An 18,657-nucleotide genomic window follows, 5' to 3' on the forward strand; every position below is an offset into this window, starting at 1 on the left:
TGGGTCTGAATATTTTCCGAAGGCACTTAACTAAATAAATACTGCAGACCCACAAAACTTACAGTGAGGCAAAAAAGTATTTAGTCAGCCACCAATTGTGCAAGTTCTCCCACTTAAAAAGATGAGAGAGGCCTGTAATTTTCATCATAGGTACACTTCAACGATGACAAACAAAATGAGAAAAAAAAAATCCAGAAAATCACATTATAGGATTTTTAATGAATTTATTTGCAAATTATGGTGGAAAATAAGTATTTGGTCAATAACAAAAGTTTATCTCAATACTTTGTTGTATACCCTTTGTTGGCAATGACAGAGATCAAACGTTTTCTGTAAGTCTTCACAAGGTTTTCACACACTGTTGCTGGTATTTTGGCCCATTCCTCCATGCAGATCTCCTCTAGAGTAGTGATGTTTTGGGGCTGTTGCTGGGCAACACGGACTTTCAACTCCCTCCAAAGATTTTCTATGGGGTTGAGATCTAGAGACTGGCTAGGCCACTCCAGGACCTTGAAATGCTTCTTACGAAGCCACTCCTTCGTTGCCCGGGCGGTGTGTTTGGGATCATTGTCATGCTGAAAGCTGAAAGCCACGTTTCATCTTCAAGATGGCGTAGCAGTCAGATGTCTTGTCGTGTCGTGTCCCTTGTATATATCGTTTTTTAAATTGTTTTACTTTTTTTAAAACCTATTTTTCTTCGCATATCTTTTAAAACATTTTGCTAAACCTCAACTTCTCAGCAAAATTGTAATTATTTGCCTACCTCCTCATGCCTTTTGCACACAATGTATATATAGACTCCCTTTTTTTTCTACTGTGTTATTGACTTGTTAATTGTTTACTCCATGTGTAACTCTGTGTTTTCTGTTCACACTGCTATGCTTTATCTTGGCCAGGTCGCAGTTGCAAATGAGAACTTGTTCTCAACTAGCCTACCTGGTTAAATAAAGGTGAAATACATTTTTTTAATAAAAATGCCCTTGCTGATGGAAGGAGGTTTTCACTCAAAATCTCACAATACATGGCCCCATTCATTCTTTCCTTTACACGGATCAGTCGTCCTGGTCCCTTTGCAGAAAAACAAAGCCCCAAAGCATGATGTTTCCACCCCCATGCTTCACAGTAGGTATGGTGTTCTTTGGATGCAACTCAGCACTCTTTGTCCTCCAAACACGGCGAGTTGAGTTTTTACCAAAAAGTTCTATTTTGGTTTCATCTGACCATATGACATTCTCCCAATCTTCTTCTGGATCATCCAAATGCTCTCTAGCAAACTTCAGATGGGCCTGGACATGTACTGGCTTAAGCAGGGGGACACGTCTAGCATTGCAGTATTTGAGTCCCTGGCGGCGTAGTGTGTTACTGATGGTAGGCTTTGTTACTTTGGTCCCAGCTCTCTGCAGGTCATTCACTATGTCCCCCCGTGTGGTTCTGGGTATTTTGCTCACCGTTCTTGTGATCATTTTGATCCCACGGGGTGAGATCTTGCGTGGAGCCCCAGATCGAGGGAGATTATCAGTTGTATTGTATGTCTTCCATTTCCTAATAATTGCTCCCACAGTTGATTTCTTCAAACCAAGCTGCTTACCTATTGCAGATTCAGTCTTCCCAGCCTGGTGCAGGTCTACAATTTTGTTTCTGGTGTCCTTTGACAGCTCTTTGGTCTTGGCCATAGTGGAGTTTGGAGTGTGACTGTTTGAAGTTGTGAAGTTTTGGTCTTTTACACTGATAACAAGTTCAAACAGGTGCCATTAATACAGGTAACGAGTGGAGGACAGAGGAGCCACTTAAAGAAGAAGTTACAGGTCCGTGAGAGCCAGAAATCTTGCTTGTTTGTAGGTGACCAAACACTTATTTTCCACCATAATTTGCAAATAAATTAATTAAAAATCCTATAATGTGATTTTTCTGGATTTTTCGTTCTCATTTTGTCTGTCATAGTTGAAGTGTACCTATGATGAAAATTACAGGCCTCTATCATATTTTTAAGTGGGAGAACTTGCACAATTGGTGGCTGACTGTAACGGTTCTCTTGTGGTGAAGGAGAGTCGGACCAAAATGCGGCGTGATGATGATTCATGTTATTTTAATGAAGGAAGAAACTATACAAAAAGAAACGACAAAATAATGAAATGTGAAAACCGAAACAGCCCTATCTGGTGCAAACACAAAGACAGGAACAATCACCCACAAACACACAGTGAAACCCAGGCTACCTAAATATGGTTCCCAATCAGAGACAATGACTAACACCTGCCTCTGATTGAGAACCATATCAGGCCAGACATAGAAATAGACAAACTAGACATGAAACAGAATGCCCACTCAGCTCACACCCTGACCAACCAAAACATAGAAATATACAAAGTAAACTATGGTCAGGGTGTGACACTGACTAAATACTTTTTTGCCCCACTGTATTTTCTAGATTCATGTAGTTGTATTGGCAAGTAATTCAAGTTCTGAAATAACTTTTTAATTCTTTAAAAACGCCCATGCGAGTAGAAATCCAATTTTTTGAGTTGAAAGACAACGGCCAGAGCTTACCCATGATGTTGCACGATTTAAATCAATAAGTCACCCTTTTAGTCAACGTATGATATATTTGGACAAATCCGAACTGCCCATTTATTGCAAATCCAAGTCAATGTTGTGTTTTCCTATGAGATGAAGTACAAATCATTTTTTGCCTACGTTTTGTTTCAGGGCTGGGTTTTATTTAAATGTTACCACCGACAAGCATGGCCTGAATTTTTAAAACATTAATTAGAAACACATTCAAAGTTATTCCTCTTCACGACTGAGCCAAACATCCTTTCGACGTCCACTTGCTATTGCTGCTGTTTTAAACAGCTATTTTGCACTCTGTATCTACATATCAATCTGTCTATTTGTCTAAATCCATTTGTCTGTTTGTAGTTTTGTCCAAGTTTATCTGTCTCACTTCTGTATCTCTTTGTCTTTTTGTAGCTTTATACGTTTGTCTGTCTGTCCAATTGTGCAATGCCCCGCGGCTACGGTGCGTGCAAACATCAAAGACTGGAGTTTGTATGAGTTGCCCTCTCCATCCTCATGTTTACTGCCAGTGAATGACTTTCCTCAGCTTTGAAGAGTCGTAAGAAACTGTACGCGTGTCAATCTGCAATGTGTATATCACCCGGGAGTCCTTTTTTAAAATTACTTGCCGGTGGAGCTGGGCTTTCAAATGAGGCTTTGACTCAATGAAGATGCTTTTCCAACCATCTACCCGGACGGCGAGACTGTAAGTAAAAGAGAACTTCTCAGCTAGCTAGTTATCTGATCAAATGTAAATTATAACTGTGCCCCTTCTACAATAGTTAGCTACATCATTACATAAAATGCTTATGCAATAAACTAGCTAGATAACGACGTTAGCTTAGCTGTGATAAATGTATGACATCAAAACATCCGAATGAAGTGAGTTCAGTTCAGCTAGCAAGCTACCAAACTATTTGGTTTAGGACAAAACGTATCCAAAACTTTCTAGGTTACAATGTACATATATTTACAGGTTTCTAGCAGAAGAGAGATTGCTCCCAGGCAGACCCGCCACAGGCTTGTAATTTCTCTGTGCAAGCATCCCCACAAAGGAGGAGCAAGGTCGAGTTTATGACGCTCAAGTAGAAACAACACGAATAATTAGCTAGTTGGCTTGGCTATTCCCTTTGCCTCTCCCCACCTATTCAGATGTAATGTTACCTCATGTTACTGTTGTTACTGACATAGTTGACATTCAGATGACTTCAAATACAGGCATACTGTGTAAATCCGCAGCTCAATTGAAAAACATCTCTAAGAAACAATATCAATACAAATTGCTATCTTAGGTAGGGTTCAGTGGAGCTGTGGAGAGTGTGAAAGGGACAGGCTGCACTCAAGTGGGAAAGGGGTTTGGGGGCAGACAGTTTGACTGGACTTGCCAATGGGAATGAGATAATGATTTATGTAGCCACTAGATTATCAAACGTGTCATTTTGCCTGTTTATCACCACAAAGAGTTGCATGTGGATGGTAAGCCATGATAGGAGTATCACAGAGACACCAAAACATCTGTTGTCTTTCTGTATAATTTACAGCCACCCAGTTCCAGCCAAAACACAAGAGCGTGTCTTCAAATACAGCAACACTGGTGTGCATGCCTGAAACCTCAGCTCCTTGCAGTCCTCAGCTCCTTGGACTTTTCCAACGATGACTCCAGTTGTCACCCTGATGATGACACAAACACCATCTGCGATGCCAAACTGTAAGATGACACTGTAGTGAGCTTGTAATGTGATTTTATGACTAAGTGTGTTGTAGACTAATGTAGACAGTGAAAAAAGTGTACCTCATACTGGCAATTACAGAGTCCTTAACACACCTGTTCACATGTTGAGGAATTACATTGTGTACGAAGACTGTCTGCTGCAGCTTTTCCACTCCTGTCTGGTTTGCACCAGAACACACATCTTCAGAAAGCGGTTCAAAGGCATACTGATCTCCATTGTCCAGATATGCCCTCACTGCAACCACATCAAGACGTGGAAGAGTCAGCCATACAGTGTATTCGGAAAGTATTCAGACCCTTTCCCCTTTTCCACATTTTGTTACATTACAGCCTTGTTTTAAAATATATATATTTTTAAATCCTCATCAATCAATCTCATCAATCACAATACCCAATAATGTCAAAGTGACATCAGGTTTTTAGAACATTTTTCACATTTATTAATTATTAAAAACAGAAATACCTTATTTAGACCCTTTATGAGACTCGAAATTGAGCTCAGGGGCATCCTGTTTCCATTGGTCATCCTTGAGATGTTTCTACGACTTGATTGGTATCCACCTGTGGTAAATGCAATTGATTGGACATGATTTGGAAAGGCACACTCCTGTCTATATAAGGTCCCACAGTGACAGTGCATGTCAGAGCAAAAACCAAGCTATGAGGTTGAAGGAATTGTCCATAGAACTCAGAGACAGGATTGTGTTGAGGCACAGACAACAAACCTGCCAAGAGAGTGCCGCCCACCAAAGATACCAAAAAATATCTGCAGCATTGAAGGTCCCCAAGAACACAGTGGCCTCCATCGTTCTTAAATGGAAGAAGTTTGGAACCACCAAGACTCTTCCTAGAGCTAGCCGCCCGACCAAACTAAGCAATATGGGGAGAAGGGACTTGGTCAGGGAGGTGACCAAGAACCCGGTGGTCACTCTGACAGAGCTCCAGAGTTCCTCTGTGGAGATGGGAGAGCCTTCCAGAAGGACAACCATCTCTGCAGCACTCCACCAATCAGGCCTTTATGGTAGAGTGGCCAGACGGAAGCCACTCCTCAGTAAAAGGCATATGGCAGCCTGCTTGGAGTTTACCAAAAGGCACCTAAAGGACTCTTAGACCATGAGAAACAAGATTCTCTGGTCTGATGAAACCAAGATTGTACTCTTTGGCCTGAATGCCAAGTGTCACATCTGGAGGAAAACTGGCACCATCCCTACAGTGAAACATGGTGGTGGCAGCATCATGCTGTGGGGATGTTTTTCAGTGGCAGGGACTGGGAGACTAGTCAATCAAGGGAAAGATGAACAGAGCAAAGTACAGAGAGATCCTTGATGAAAACCTTCTCCAGAGCGCTCAGGACCTCTGGGGAGAAGGTTCACCTTCCAACAGGACAACGACACTAAGCACACAGCCAAGACAACGCAGGAGTGGCTTCGGGACAAGTCTCTGAATGTCCTTGAGTGGCCCAGCCAGAGCCCGGACTTGAACTCGATCGAACATCTCTGGAGAGACCTGAAAATAGCTGTGCAGCGACACTCCCCGTCCAATCTGACAGACCTTGAGAGGATCTGTAGAGAAGAATGGGAGAATGCTCTTGGGAAGGAGAGAAACTGTGATGTGGTGAGATGCTGGGGGAGGTCCATAATCAACCACCTGTACTGGTTAGGAAATTGTGACAAAGTGGACATCGGTAGCTAACCATGTCCAGGAGAGCCTGGTGGCTCAGTTGTCAGAGCATGGTACTTGCAACGACAGTGTTGTGGGTTCGATGGTCCCACAGAGGACAAGTTCAAATACTTACTGTAAGTCGCTCTGAATAAGAGCGTCTGCTAAATGACTGAAATGTACAGTGGCTTGCGAAAGTATTCAACCCCCTTGGCTTTTTTCCTATTTTGTAGCCTTGCAACCTGGAATTAAAATAGATTTTGGGGGGGGTTGTATCATTTGATTTACACAACATGCCTACCGCTTTGAAGATACAAAATATTTTTAATTGTGAAACAAACACGACAACTTGAGCGTGCATAACTATTCACCCCCTCAAAGTCAATACTTTGTAGAGCCACCTTTTGCAGCAATTACAGCTGCAAGTCTCTTGGGGTATGTCTCTATAAGCTTGGCACATCTAGCCACTGGGGTTTTTACCCATTCTTCAAGGAAAAACTGCTTCAGCTTCTTCAAGTTGGATGGGTTCCGCTGGTGTACAGCAATCTTTGTCATACAACAGATTCTCAATTGGATTGAGGTCTGGGCTTTGACTAGGCCATTCCAAGACATTTAAATGTTTCCCCTTAAACCACTCTACTCTAAACCACCTACTTTATTCTTCTAGAGATTTGAGATGGAGGTTCACCTTCCAGCAGGGCAATGGCCTTCAGGATACTGCTAAAGCAACACTTGCTTGCTGCTTGCTTTAGCAGTATCCTGAAGGGCATTGTCCTGCTGGAAGGTGAACCTCCGTCTCAAATCTCTAGAAGAATAAAGTAGGTTTCCCTCAAGCATTTCCCTGTATTTTGCACATCCATCAGTCCTTCAATTTGAACCAGTTTTCCAGTCCCTGCTGATGAAAAACACCCCCACAGCATAATGCTGCCATCACCATGCTTCACTGTGAAGATGATGTTCTCGGGGTGATGAGAGGTGTTGGATTTGCGCCAGACATTTTCCATGATGGCCAAAAATCTCCCACATGCCTTTTGGCAAACACCAAATGTGTTTGCTTATTTGGTCTTTAAGCAATGGCTTTTTTCTGGCCACTCTTCCGTAAAGCCCAGCTCTGCGGAGTGTACGGCTTATTGTAGTTTTTTTTAAAACCTTTATTTAACTAGGCAAGTCAGTTAAGAACAAATTATTATTTTCAATGACGGCCTAGGAACAGTGGGTTAACTGCCTGTTCAGGGGCAGAACGACAGACTTGCCAGCTCGGGAGTTTTGAACTTGCAACCTTCCGGTTGCTATTCCAACACTCTAACCACTAGGCTACCCTGCCGCCCCCCTGCCGTCCTATGGACATACTCCAATCTCCGCTGTGGATCTTTGCAGCTCCTTCAGGGTTATCTTTGGTCTCTTTGTTGCCTCTCTGATTAATACCCTCCTTGCCTGGTCCGTGAGTTTTGGTGGGCGGCACTCTCTTGGCAGGTTTGTTGTTTAATAATGGTTTTAACCCAACCCTGATCTGTACTTCTCCACAACTTTGTCCCTGATCTGTTTGGAGAGCTCCTTGGTCTTCATGGTGCCGCTTGCTTGGTGGTGCCCCTTGCTTAGTGGTGTTGCAGACTCTGTGGCCTTTCAGAACATGTGTATACAGTTGAAGTTGGAAGTTTACATACACTTAGGTTAGAGTCATTAAAACTAATTTTTCAACCACTCTACAAATTTGTTGTTAAAAAACTATAGTTTTGGCAAGTCGGTTAGGACATCTACTGTGTGCATGACACAAGTAATTTTTCCAACAATTGTTTACAGATAATTCACTGTATCACAATTCCAGTGGGTCAGAAGTTTACATACACTAAGTTGACTGTGCCTTTAAACAGCTTGGAAAATTCCAGAAAATTATGTCATGGCTTTTAGAAGCTTCTGATAGGCTAATTGACATAATTGTAGTCAATTGGAGGTGTACCTGTGGATGTATTTCAAGGCCTACCTTCAAACTCAGTGCCTCTTTGGAAAATCCAAAGAAATCAGTGAAGACCTCAGAAAAAAAATTGTAGACCTTCAAGTCTGGTTAATCCTTGGGAGCAATTTCCAAACGCCTGAAGGTACCACATTCATCTGTACAAACAATAGTACGCAAGTATGAACACCATGGGACCACGCAGCCGTCATACCGCTCAGAACGGAGACACGTTCTGTCTCCTAGAGATTAATGTACTTTGGTGTGAAAAGTGCAAATCAATACCAGAACAACTGCAAAGGACCTTGTGAAGATGCTGGAGGAAACCGGTACAAAAGTATCTATATCCACAGTAAAACGAGTCCTATGTCGACATAACCTGAAAGGCCGCTTGGCAAGGAAGAAGCCACTGCTCCAAAACCGCCATAAAAAAGCCACACTACGGTTTGCAACTGCACATGGGGACAAAGATTGTACTTTTTGAAGAAAATGTATCACAGGCCTCAATATGGCAATTTATCACATAGATGATCAGGGATTTGCCTGCCTTCATTTCTCAGAACAAGAATAGACTGACGAGTTTCAGAAGAAAGGCTTTGTTTTTGGCCATTTTGAGCCTGTAATCGAACCTGCAAATGCTGATGCTCCAGATACTCAACTAGTCTAAAGAAGGACAGTTTTATTGCTTCTCTAATCAGAACAACAGTTTTCAGCTGCGATAACATAATTGCAAAAGGGTTTTCTAATGATCAATTAGCCTTTTAAAATGATAAACTTAGCTAACACAACGTGCCATTGGAACACAAGACTGATGGTTGCTGATAATGGGCCTCTGTACGCCTATGTAGATATTCCATTAAAAATCAGGCTTTTCCAGCTACAATAGTCATTTACAACATTAACAATGTCTACACTGTATTTCTGATCAATTTGATGTTATTTTAATGGACAAAAAAACAAAAACAAGGACATTTTTAGGTGACCCCAAACTTTTGAACGGTAGTGTGTCTTCAAATTCTATCACTAGGTAATGTTGATGTTTGATTTGGAGCTATGATGGAGACTGATCACTATTCAACTGTAATATACCTCTGTATTTCATGTCTGTGCTCAGAGTGCTGTCTACACACTCATTCAAGTATAGTGAAGGTAAGTCATGGAATCCTACCACTAAGATTTGTTGATGTTGGATTTGGAGCCATAACATAATGGGCTGAGTCATATCAACACATAATTTCTGCCATAAATCTTCTACTGACATCACATCATGATTTGCACAGAAGTGAAATTACATAGATCTCAAGTTTAGGATTCCACCTACAATAACTTTAATGAACTAACTCTACATTTGTGCCATTTGTTTTACAGGACTGCTGTGCTGCATGAGACCAGATGGACAGAGGCTGAGGCAGTGGTTGTAATTGCAATAAATACAGTTTTTAAAAGAGTTATATCCTTCAAATAAAGTAAAGATGTTTACACAATTTGACTCACTAAATCATTCTAATGGGGTTCGTTTTAAGCCAGTGTAGGTGGGATCGGGGAGCTGGTCTGTACACGCTGGGATTACCAAGTGGACATTTGTTCTTAGGTACCCACGACACTAATGCACAACAACTTTCTGCCAACGATTTGCCTACCTTTCAGAACCTGTTATCAATTGCAAACTAAGGGCTCGATTCAATCAGATCCGCTTTAGCCAACATCTGCAGAGTTGTTTTGACGGTGTCAGGGTGGAACTGCATTAGAGCTGTCAAATCCTCAAGTGGCTCCCGGCATTATACCTAAAGTGGACATTGCCATTGCCATTGGCTGCACCGTGTCGCATTAACAGAATCCCATGCAGCCTTGTGTACAAGTTCGAACACTGGAATATAAAATGTGCTCTACACCTCGATTAGGATAAGAGATCCTAATTTCCTTTAATGATTTTTCAATTTGAGCGTAATTATTTCTATATAGCCTACACTTTCTCATTCTGAACTTCTGACTGGAGTAGGGCGTGTGTGGCTTCGTGAAAATGATCGCAAGAGTAGCTGCTCACCATTTGACCAATGCAGTTCCACCTCTGACACCAACAAAGCATCCACCAAAACATATATGAGTGTCTGCTATCACTGGTTAATGCTTGATCTGATTGAAGACTTTGAAATGGAATAAAAAGTTATTCCAATCTACAGAAAGCCTACAGGTGTGTTCTAGTCCACTATTATTTTGCTCAGGGTTAGATTTCCCGATTTCCCGGGTTAATTTATTATTCAGTTATTATAGGGATGTCCAGTCTCCCTATAATTAGAAACCTTCCTATGCTCTAACATAGCATACTTTGCATTTACCTACCCACTTATTTCAGCATCCATGTCCCCATGTTCTTGCCTGTAAGCATTGCATACAGCCGGGCATATGGGTTGAGGCATATAGGGCAAAACCTGGGTGTAGCAAGCCACCAACACGTTTTTGCACTTTGCCATCACCTGTACAGTGCATACATACACCACAGAGATCCTATTAAATTACTCATTCCTAATCCTATGGCATACACTTTTGCTCAAAGTTTATTATAAACCCTTTACCCTTTCATCTGTTATGTGATGGTAGCTATATCATTGGAAATAGGTTTCTTGTGTGAACAACAAAGGGCTCATAACAACCAGTCATTTTCCCTTGCATGATTGATGACTATGTACTGAGAATGAAATGCAATCTGCAACATATGCTTTCTCCTCTACCTCTCTGCAGCACAGATTTTTACTTGCAGTGGACACAAGAACACCCATTTAGAGAACATTAGATGGCAAAGTTTTCCCTAAATGCTTATGACAAACCATCTCCAGAACCAGCCATAGGCAATGTTATGGCTAATCTAGCCTTAGCCTAAATATGGAATGTGTTTTTGTTTATTGTTGCCTAGGTCATCACTAGAGCATCATGGGTAGGTCACAGTCACTCGGAGGTATCTGGATGTACCAGTACCGCCACAGAGATTCTAAAGCTAGAGGTGCTTATACACTTGCGAAACAGACCAAGCAGACGAGGCCGGGGTTTTCAGTTTGAGAAGTCAACGAGAGAAGACGAAATCTAAAAGTACAACCTAGAGTTGAGCCAATGTCTAAAATAGTTGAAAATGTTATTACTCCAACCTTGTGACAGTGACAAAAGCTACTTTATATTGAAGGAGTGCCTTTGATTTGATGGTCTGCACATTCGCAGTTCGGTGCGAGATGAATGTTAGACCCGAAGGCATGTTTCTGTGTTGTAGCTTATCTAGCCAACATTGCCTGACAACGCCTACAAGCGTGATCAGGGATTTCTATTGGAGAAGCAGTTTCTGCCTATCTTCATACTGTGCTGTCTTTGGTACCACTGTATCACAGATAGAACAAGGAGCATATTTGGCTGTATGCTAGCTGGTGAATAAACCACCAGACTTTGGCAAGTAAAGTTACGTGTGTTTATCTTTATGCACATCTACAGCCATCAAAAGCTCAAATCTACCAGCTAATACTTCTTGCTTCTGGCATAAGAAAAATATACTGAACAAAAATATAAACGCAACATGTAAAGTGTTGGTCCCATGTTCATGAGCTGAAATAAAATATCCCGGAAATGTTCCATAAGCACAAAAAGCTTATTCCTCTCAAATTTTGTGTTGGGGACAATTAAGGCCACACTAAAATATGAAGATTTGTCACACAACACAATGCCACAGAAGTGTCACAAGTCTGAGTGAGCGGGCAATTGGCATGCTGACGGCAGGAATGTCCACCAGATATAAGCTGCCTCCAACGTCATTTTAGACATTTTGGCAGGAAGTGCAACCGGACTCACAACCGCAGACCACGTGTAACCACGCCAGCTCAGGACCTCCACATCCGGGTTCTTCACCTGTGGGATCGTCTGAGACCAGCTACCGGACAGCTGATGAAACTATGGGTTTGCACAACTGAAGAGTTTCTGCACAAACTGTTAGAAACCGTCTCAGGGAAGCTCATCTGCGTGCTTGTCGTCCTCACCAGGGACTTGACCTGACTGCAGTTCGGCATTGTTAACCAACTTCAGTGGGCAAAAACGTTCTATTTGGTGTAGGTCGTTTAAGTTTACATTTGAAAGCGTTTTTCCATTCCGAAAATGTGTCTGTATACAGTGCATTCGGAAAGTTCAGACCCCTCGACTTTTTCCACATTTTGTTACATTAAAGCTTTATTCTAAAATGTATATTAAAAAAATCCTCATCAATCTACCCACAATACCCCATAATGACAAAGCAAAAACAGTTTTTTTAGAAATTTTGGCACATTTATGAAAAATAAAAAACTGAAATATCTCTGTACTTTGTTGAAGCACCTTTGGCAGCGATTATGGCCTCGAGTCTTCTTGGGTATGCCGCTACAAGCTTGGCAGACCTGTATGTGGGAAGTTTCTCCCATTCTCTGCAGATCCTCTTAAGCTCTGTCAGGTTGGATGGGGAGCTTCGGTGCACACCTATTTTCAGGTCTCTCCAAAGATGTTAGATCGGGTTCAAGTCCGGGCTCTGGCAAGGCCACTGAAAGACATTCAGAGACTTGTCCCGAAGCCACAGGACAACAACCCTAAGCACACAACCAAGACAACGCTTAGGGTCGTCCTGTTGGAAGGTGAACCTTCTCCTCAGTCTCAGATCCTAAGCACTCTGTAGCAGGTTTTCATCAAGAATCTCTCTGTACTTTGCTCCTTTCATCTTTCCCTTGATCCTGACTAGTCTCCCAGTCCCTGCCACTGAAAAGAATCCCCACAGCATGATGCTGCCACCACCATGCTTCACCGTAGGGATGGTGCCATGTTTTCTCCAGATGTGACGCTTGGCATTCAGGCCAAAGAGTTTAATCTTGGTTTCATCAGATCAGAGAATCTTGTTTCTCATGGTCTGAGAGTCTTTAGGGGCCTTTTGGCAAACTCCAAGCGGGCTGTCATGTGCCTTTACTGAGGAGTTGCTTCTGTCTAGCCACTCTTAATCTGATTGGTGGAGCGCTGCAGAGATGTTTGTCCTTCTGGAAGATTATCCCATCTCCACAGAGGAACTTTAGAGCTCTGTCAGAGTGACCATCGGGTTCTTGGTTACCTCCCTGACCAAGGCCCTTCTCCCCCGATTGCTCAGTTTGGCCTGGTGGCCAGCTCTAGGAAGAATCTTGGTCATTCCAAACTTCTTCCATTTAAGAATGATGGAGGTCACTGTGTTCATGGGGTCCTTCAATGCTGCAGTCATTTTTCACTACCCTTCCCCATATCTCTGTCTCGAGACAATCCTGTCTCGGAGCTCTACGGACAATTCCTTCGACCTCATGTCTTGGTTTTTGCTCTGACATTCACTGTTAGAACTTATATAGACAGGTGTGTGCCTTTCCAAATCTTGTCCAATCAATTGGATTTACCACTGTTGGACTCCAATCAAGCTGCAGAAACATCAAGGATGGTCAATGGAAACAGGATGCACCCGATCTCAATTATTCTCATAGCAAAGGTTCTGAATACTTATGTAAATAAGGTATTTATGCGTTTTATTTGTAATACATTTGCTAACATTTCTAAAAACCCAAGGAGTATGGTGGATCCGAGCGTTCTGACCTAAAAACAGCAGTCAAGCTGTTGGCTAACGTTGGCTAGTTTGCTAGGCCATAATCGCTGCCAAAGGTGCTTCAACAAAGTACTGAGAAAAGGGTCTCAAGACTTATGTAAATGTGATATTTCAGTTTTGTATTTGTAATCCATTTGCAAAAATGTATAAAAACCTGTTTTTTGTTTTGTCATTATGAAGTATTGTGTGTAGATTGATGAGGGGGGAAACATCTATCTAATACATTTTAGAATAAGGCTGTAACGTAATAATATATGGGAAAAGTCAAGGGGTCTGAATACTTTCCTGAATGCACTGTGTATTCAAATAATAATAATACACCAACCCACATTTTGGGAACCACTGCTCTACTGTACCCACTATATTACAGAGGTGAGGTGGAGAGGAGGGGCAGGGGAGAAGAGGCAGGGAGGAGGAGAGAGGAGGAAAGGCAGTGAGAAGGGGGGGGGAGGGAGAAGAGGCAGGGAGGAGAGGATGGGTGGAAAAGCAAGGAGTAGGGGAGGAGAGGAGAGGAGGAGAGTCTGGGAGGGAGGGGACAGAAGCAGAGAGGATGGGAGGAGAGGCAGGCAAGAGGGGAGGAAATGCAGGGAGGAGAGGCAGAGAGAAGGGAGGGACATAGAGGAATGAGGGATGGCTGCATTAGCTTAATAACAAGAGCCACACACACACAGAGGGACCGTGATAGACTGACATGCACGCGAGCACACACACACACACACACACACACACACACACACACACACACACACACACACACACACAATCTCTCTCTCTTTAAAACCTTTCTGTCCTTGTAAAAGACAAACAGACAGCAGCTAGAGGGACAGGTCAGAATGATACACAGTCAGGAAAATGTCCACGGTGTCCTTTCAGAATGTTTTCACTGTGCTTACTGAGCACGATTGAGATGCTCTGTGACATGGATTTGTTTTGACCGTTGTTTTGATTGAAACATGGTATGTCTATGCTGCTGTCTGTCTGACTGTTATGACTGAGACACTATGATCTGTGTTGCTGAGTTTTAACTAACACATTATCTGTTGCTGTGTCTGTGTTGCAGGTGGAGTGGCGAGTGGAGGTGAAGCAGCACTTTGAAAAGATCAAGTCTGAGGGGACCTGTATACACAGATTGGATGAGGAGATGATCATACGACGCAAAGAGGAGCTCAGGTACAGGGAGAGTATTATGGACGGATTAATGCATATTTGAGTGAGTGAGTGAGTGAGAAAGCGAGGGAATGAACATACAGGAATAATGCTACAAAAGTTACATACAGTGGGGAGAACAAGTATTTGATACACTGCCGATTTTGCAGGTTTCCCCACTTACAAAGCATGTAGAGGTCTGTAATTTTTATCATAGGTACACTTCAACTGTGAGAGATGGAATCTAAAACACAAATCCAGAAAATCACATTGTATGATTTTTAAGTAATTCATTTGCATTTTATTGCATGACAAGACAAACTGTACCAAATATTAAGTTCTGCTTTTCTGATGTATCAAATACTTATGTATTATACATCACGGTGCAGCCGTCCTGTCCCCTTGTATCAAATACTTATGTATTTGATACATCAGAAAAGCAGAACTTAATATTTGGTACAGAAACCTCTGTTTGCAATAACAAGGATCATACGTTTCCTGGAGTTCTTCACCAGGTTTGAACACACTGCAGCAGGGATTTTGGCCCACACCTCCCTACAGACCTTCTCCAGATCCTTCAGGTTTCGGGGCTGTCGCTGGGCAATACGGACTTTCAGCTCCCTCCAAAGATGTTCTATTGGGTTCAGGTCTGGAGACTGGCTAGGCCACTCCAGGACCTTGAGATGCTTCTTACGGAGACGCTTCTTACGGAGCCACTCCTTAGTTGCCCTGGCTGTGTGTTTCGGGTCGTTGTCATGCTGGAAGACCCAGAAATGACCCATCTTCAATGCTCTTACTGAGGGAAGGAGGCTGTTGGCCAAGATCTCGCAATACATGGCCCCATCCATCCTCCCCTCAATACGGTGCAGTCGTTCTGTCCCCTTTGCAGAAAAGCATCCCCAAAGAATGATGTTTCCACCTCCATGCTTCACGGTTGGGATGGTGTTCTTGGGGTTGTACTCATCCATCTTCTTCCTCCAAACACGGCGAGTGGAGTTTAGACCAAAAAGCTCTATTTTTGTCTCATCAGACCCCATGACCTTCTCCCATTCCTCCTCTGGATCATCCAGATGGTCATTGGCAAACTTCAGACGGGCCTGGACATGTGCTGGCTTGAGCAGGGGGACCTTGCGTGCGCTGCAGGATTTTAATCCATGACGGCATAGTGTGTTACTAATGGTTTTCTTTGAGACTGTGGTCCCAGCTCTCTTCAGGTCATTGACCAGGTCCTGCCGTGTAGTTCTGGGCTGATCCCTCACCTTTCTCATCATCATTGATGCCCCACGAGGTGAGATCTTGCATGGAGCCCCAGACTGAGGGTGATTGACCGTCATCTTGAACTTCTTCCATTTTCTAATAATTGCGCCAACAGTTGTTGCCTTCTTACCAACCTGCTTGCCTATTGTCCTGTAGCCCATCCCAGCCTTGTGCAGGTCTACAATTTTACCCCTGATGTTCTTACACAGCTCTCTGGTCTTGACCATTGTGGAGAGGTTGGAGTCTGTTTGATTGAGTGTGTGGACAGGTGTCTTTTATACAGGTAACTAGTTCAAACAGGTGCAGTTAATACAGGTGGAGAACAGGAGGGATTCTTAAAGAAAAACTAACAGGTCTGTGAGAGCCGTAATTCTTACTGGTTGGTACTGTAGGTGATCAAATACTTATGCCATGCAATAAAATGCAAATGAATTTCTTAAAAATCATACAATGTGATTTTCTTGATTTTTGTTTTAAATTCCATCTCTCACAGTTACATTTATTTTACCTTTATTTAACTAGGCAAGTCAGTTAAGAACAAGTTATATTCAATGACGGCCTAGGAACAGTGGGTTAACTGCCTGTTCAGGGGCAGAACGACAGATTTGTACCTTGTCAGCTCAGGGGTTTGAACTTGCAACCTTCCGGTTACTAGTCCAACGCTCTAACCACTAGGCTACCCTGCCACCCCAAAGTGTACCTATGATAAAAATGACAGACCTCTACATGCTTTGTAGGTAGGAAAACCTTCAAAATCGGCAGTGTATCAAACACTTGTTCTCCCCACTGTACATAGCTACATGCATGCATACAGTGGCAAGAAAAGTATGTGGACCTCCCGGGTGGTGCAGTGGACTAAGGCACTGCATCGCAGTGCTAGCTGTGCCACCAGAGATTCTGGGTTCGAGCCCAGGCTCTGTCGCAGCCGGCCGCGACCGGGAGGTCCATGGGGCGACGCACAGTTGGCCCAGCATTGTCCGGATTAGGAAGGGTTTGGTCGGCAGGGATATCCTTGTCTGGCAGGCCGTGCGCAGTGCACACTGACCAGGTCGCCAGGTGTACGGTGTTTCCTCAGACACATTGGTGCGGCTGGCTTCTGGGTTGGATGTGCGTTGTGTCAATAAGCAGTGCGGCTAGGTTGGGTTGTGTTTCAGAGGACGCATGGCTCTCGACCTTCGCTTCTCACGAGTCCATACGGGAGTTGCAGCGATGAGACAAGACTGTATAAACTACCAATTGGATACCACAAAATTGGGGAGAAAAAAGGGGTAAGAAAATAAAAAAGTATGTGAACCCTTTGGAATTACCTGGATTTCTGCATAGATTGGTCATGAAATTTGATTTGATCTTCATCTAAGTCACATCAATAGACAAACACAGTGTGCTTAAACAAATACACACAAATTATTGTATTTTTCTTGTCTATATTGAACACATAATTTAAACATTCACAGTGTAGGTTGGAAAAAGTATGTGAACCCCTAGGCTAATGACTTCTCCAAAAGCTAATTGGAGTCAGGAGTCAGCTAACCTGGAGTCCAATCAATGAGATGAGATTGGAGATGTTGGTTAGAGCTTCCCTGCCCTATCAAAAACACTCACAAAATTTGAGTTTGCTATTCACAGGAAGCATTGCTCGATTTGAACCATGCCTCAAAGATCTCAGAAGACCTAAGATTAAGAATTGTTGACTTCCATGAAGCTGGAAAGGGTTACAAAATAATTTCTAAAAGCCTTGATGTTCATCAGTCCACTGTAAAACAAATTGTCTATAAATGGAGAAAGTTCAGCACTGTTGCTACTCTCTCTAGGAGTGGCCATCCTGCAAAGATGACTGCAAGAGCACAATGCTGAATGCTCAATGAGGTTAAGAAGAATCCTAGAGTGTTAGCTTAAGACTTACAGAAATATCTGGAACATGCTAACTAACACCTCTATTGACAAGTCTACTATATGTAAAACACTAAACAAGAATAATGTTCATCGTAGAACACCATAGAAGAAGCCACTGCTGTCCAAAAAAAAAAACATTGCTGCATGTCTGAAGTTCGCAAAAGAGCACCTGGATGTCCCACAGCGCTACTTGCAAAATATTCTGTGGACAGATGAAACTAAAGTTGATTGGAAGGAACACACAACACTATGTGTGGAGAAAAAAAAGACACAACACACCAACATCAAAACCTCATCTCAACTGTAAAATATGGTGGAGGGAGCATCATGGTTTGGGGCTGCTTTGCTGCCTCAGGGCCTAGACAGATTTTCCAAGTTTATCAAGATATTTTGCAGGAGAATGTAAGGCTATCTGTCCGCCAATTGAAGCTCAATAGGACAGGACAATGACCCAAAACTAAATCAACAACAGAATGGCTTTAACAGAAGAAAATATGCCTTCTGGCGTGGCCCAGTCCTGATCTCAACCCGATTGAGATGCTGTTGCATGACCTCAAGAGAGCAGTTCACACCAGACATCCAAAGAATATTGCTGAAATTAAACAGTTTGCAAAGAGGAATGGTCCAAAATTCCTCCTGACAGTTGTGCAGGTCTGATCTGCAACTATAGAAAACAAATGGATGAGGTTATTGCTGCCAAAGGAGAGTCAACCAGTTATTAAATCCAAGGGTTCACTTACTTTTTCCACCCTGCACTGTGAATGTTTACACGACATGTTCAATAAAGACATACAAACAAAACATGTAATTGTTTGTGTGTCATTAGTTTAAACAGACAGTGTTTGTCTATTG

The 18,657-nt window shown here is 42.7% G+C and overlaps 1 protein-coding gene across 1 annotated transcript in view; it reads left to right on the top strand.

The window, feature by feature from the left end:
- Positions 1–18,657, top strand: part of LOC112255227 (mitogen-activated protein kinase kinase kinase 12-like) — a 73,869-nt gene that overhangs the window by 44,419 nt on the left and 10,793 nt on the right. The window contains exon 8 of the mRNA XM_024428267.2: positions 14,570–14,679. Coding sequence (XP_024284035.2) covers positions 14,570–14,679 — 110 coding nt within the window. The remainder of the gene's footprint in view (positions 1–14,569; positions 14,680–18,657) is intronic.

Source organism: Oncorhynchus tshawytscha, linkage group LG07, assembly GCF_018296145.1.
Source record: "Oncorhynchus tshawytscha isolate Ot180627B linkage group LG07, Otsh_v2.0, whole genome shotgun sequence".
Lineage (NCBI taxonomy): Eukaryota > Metazoa > Chordata > Actinopteri > Salmoniformes > Salmonidae > Oncorhynchus > Oncorhynchus tshawytscha.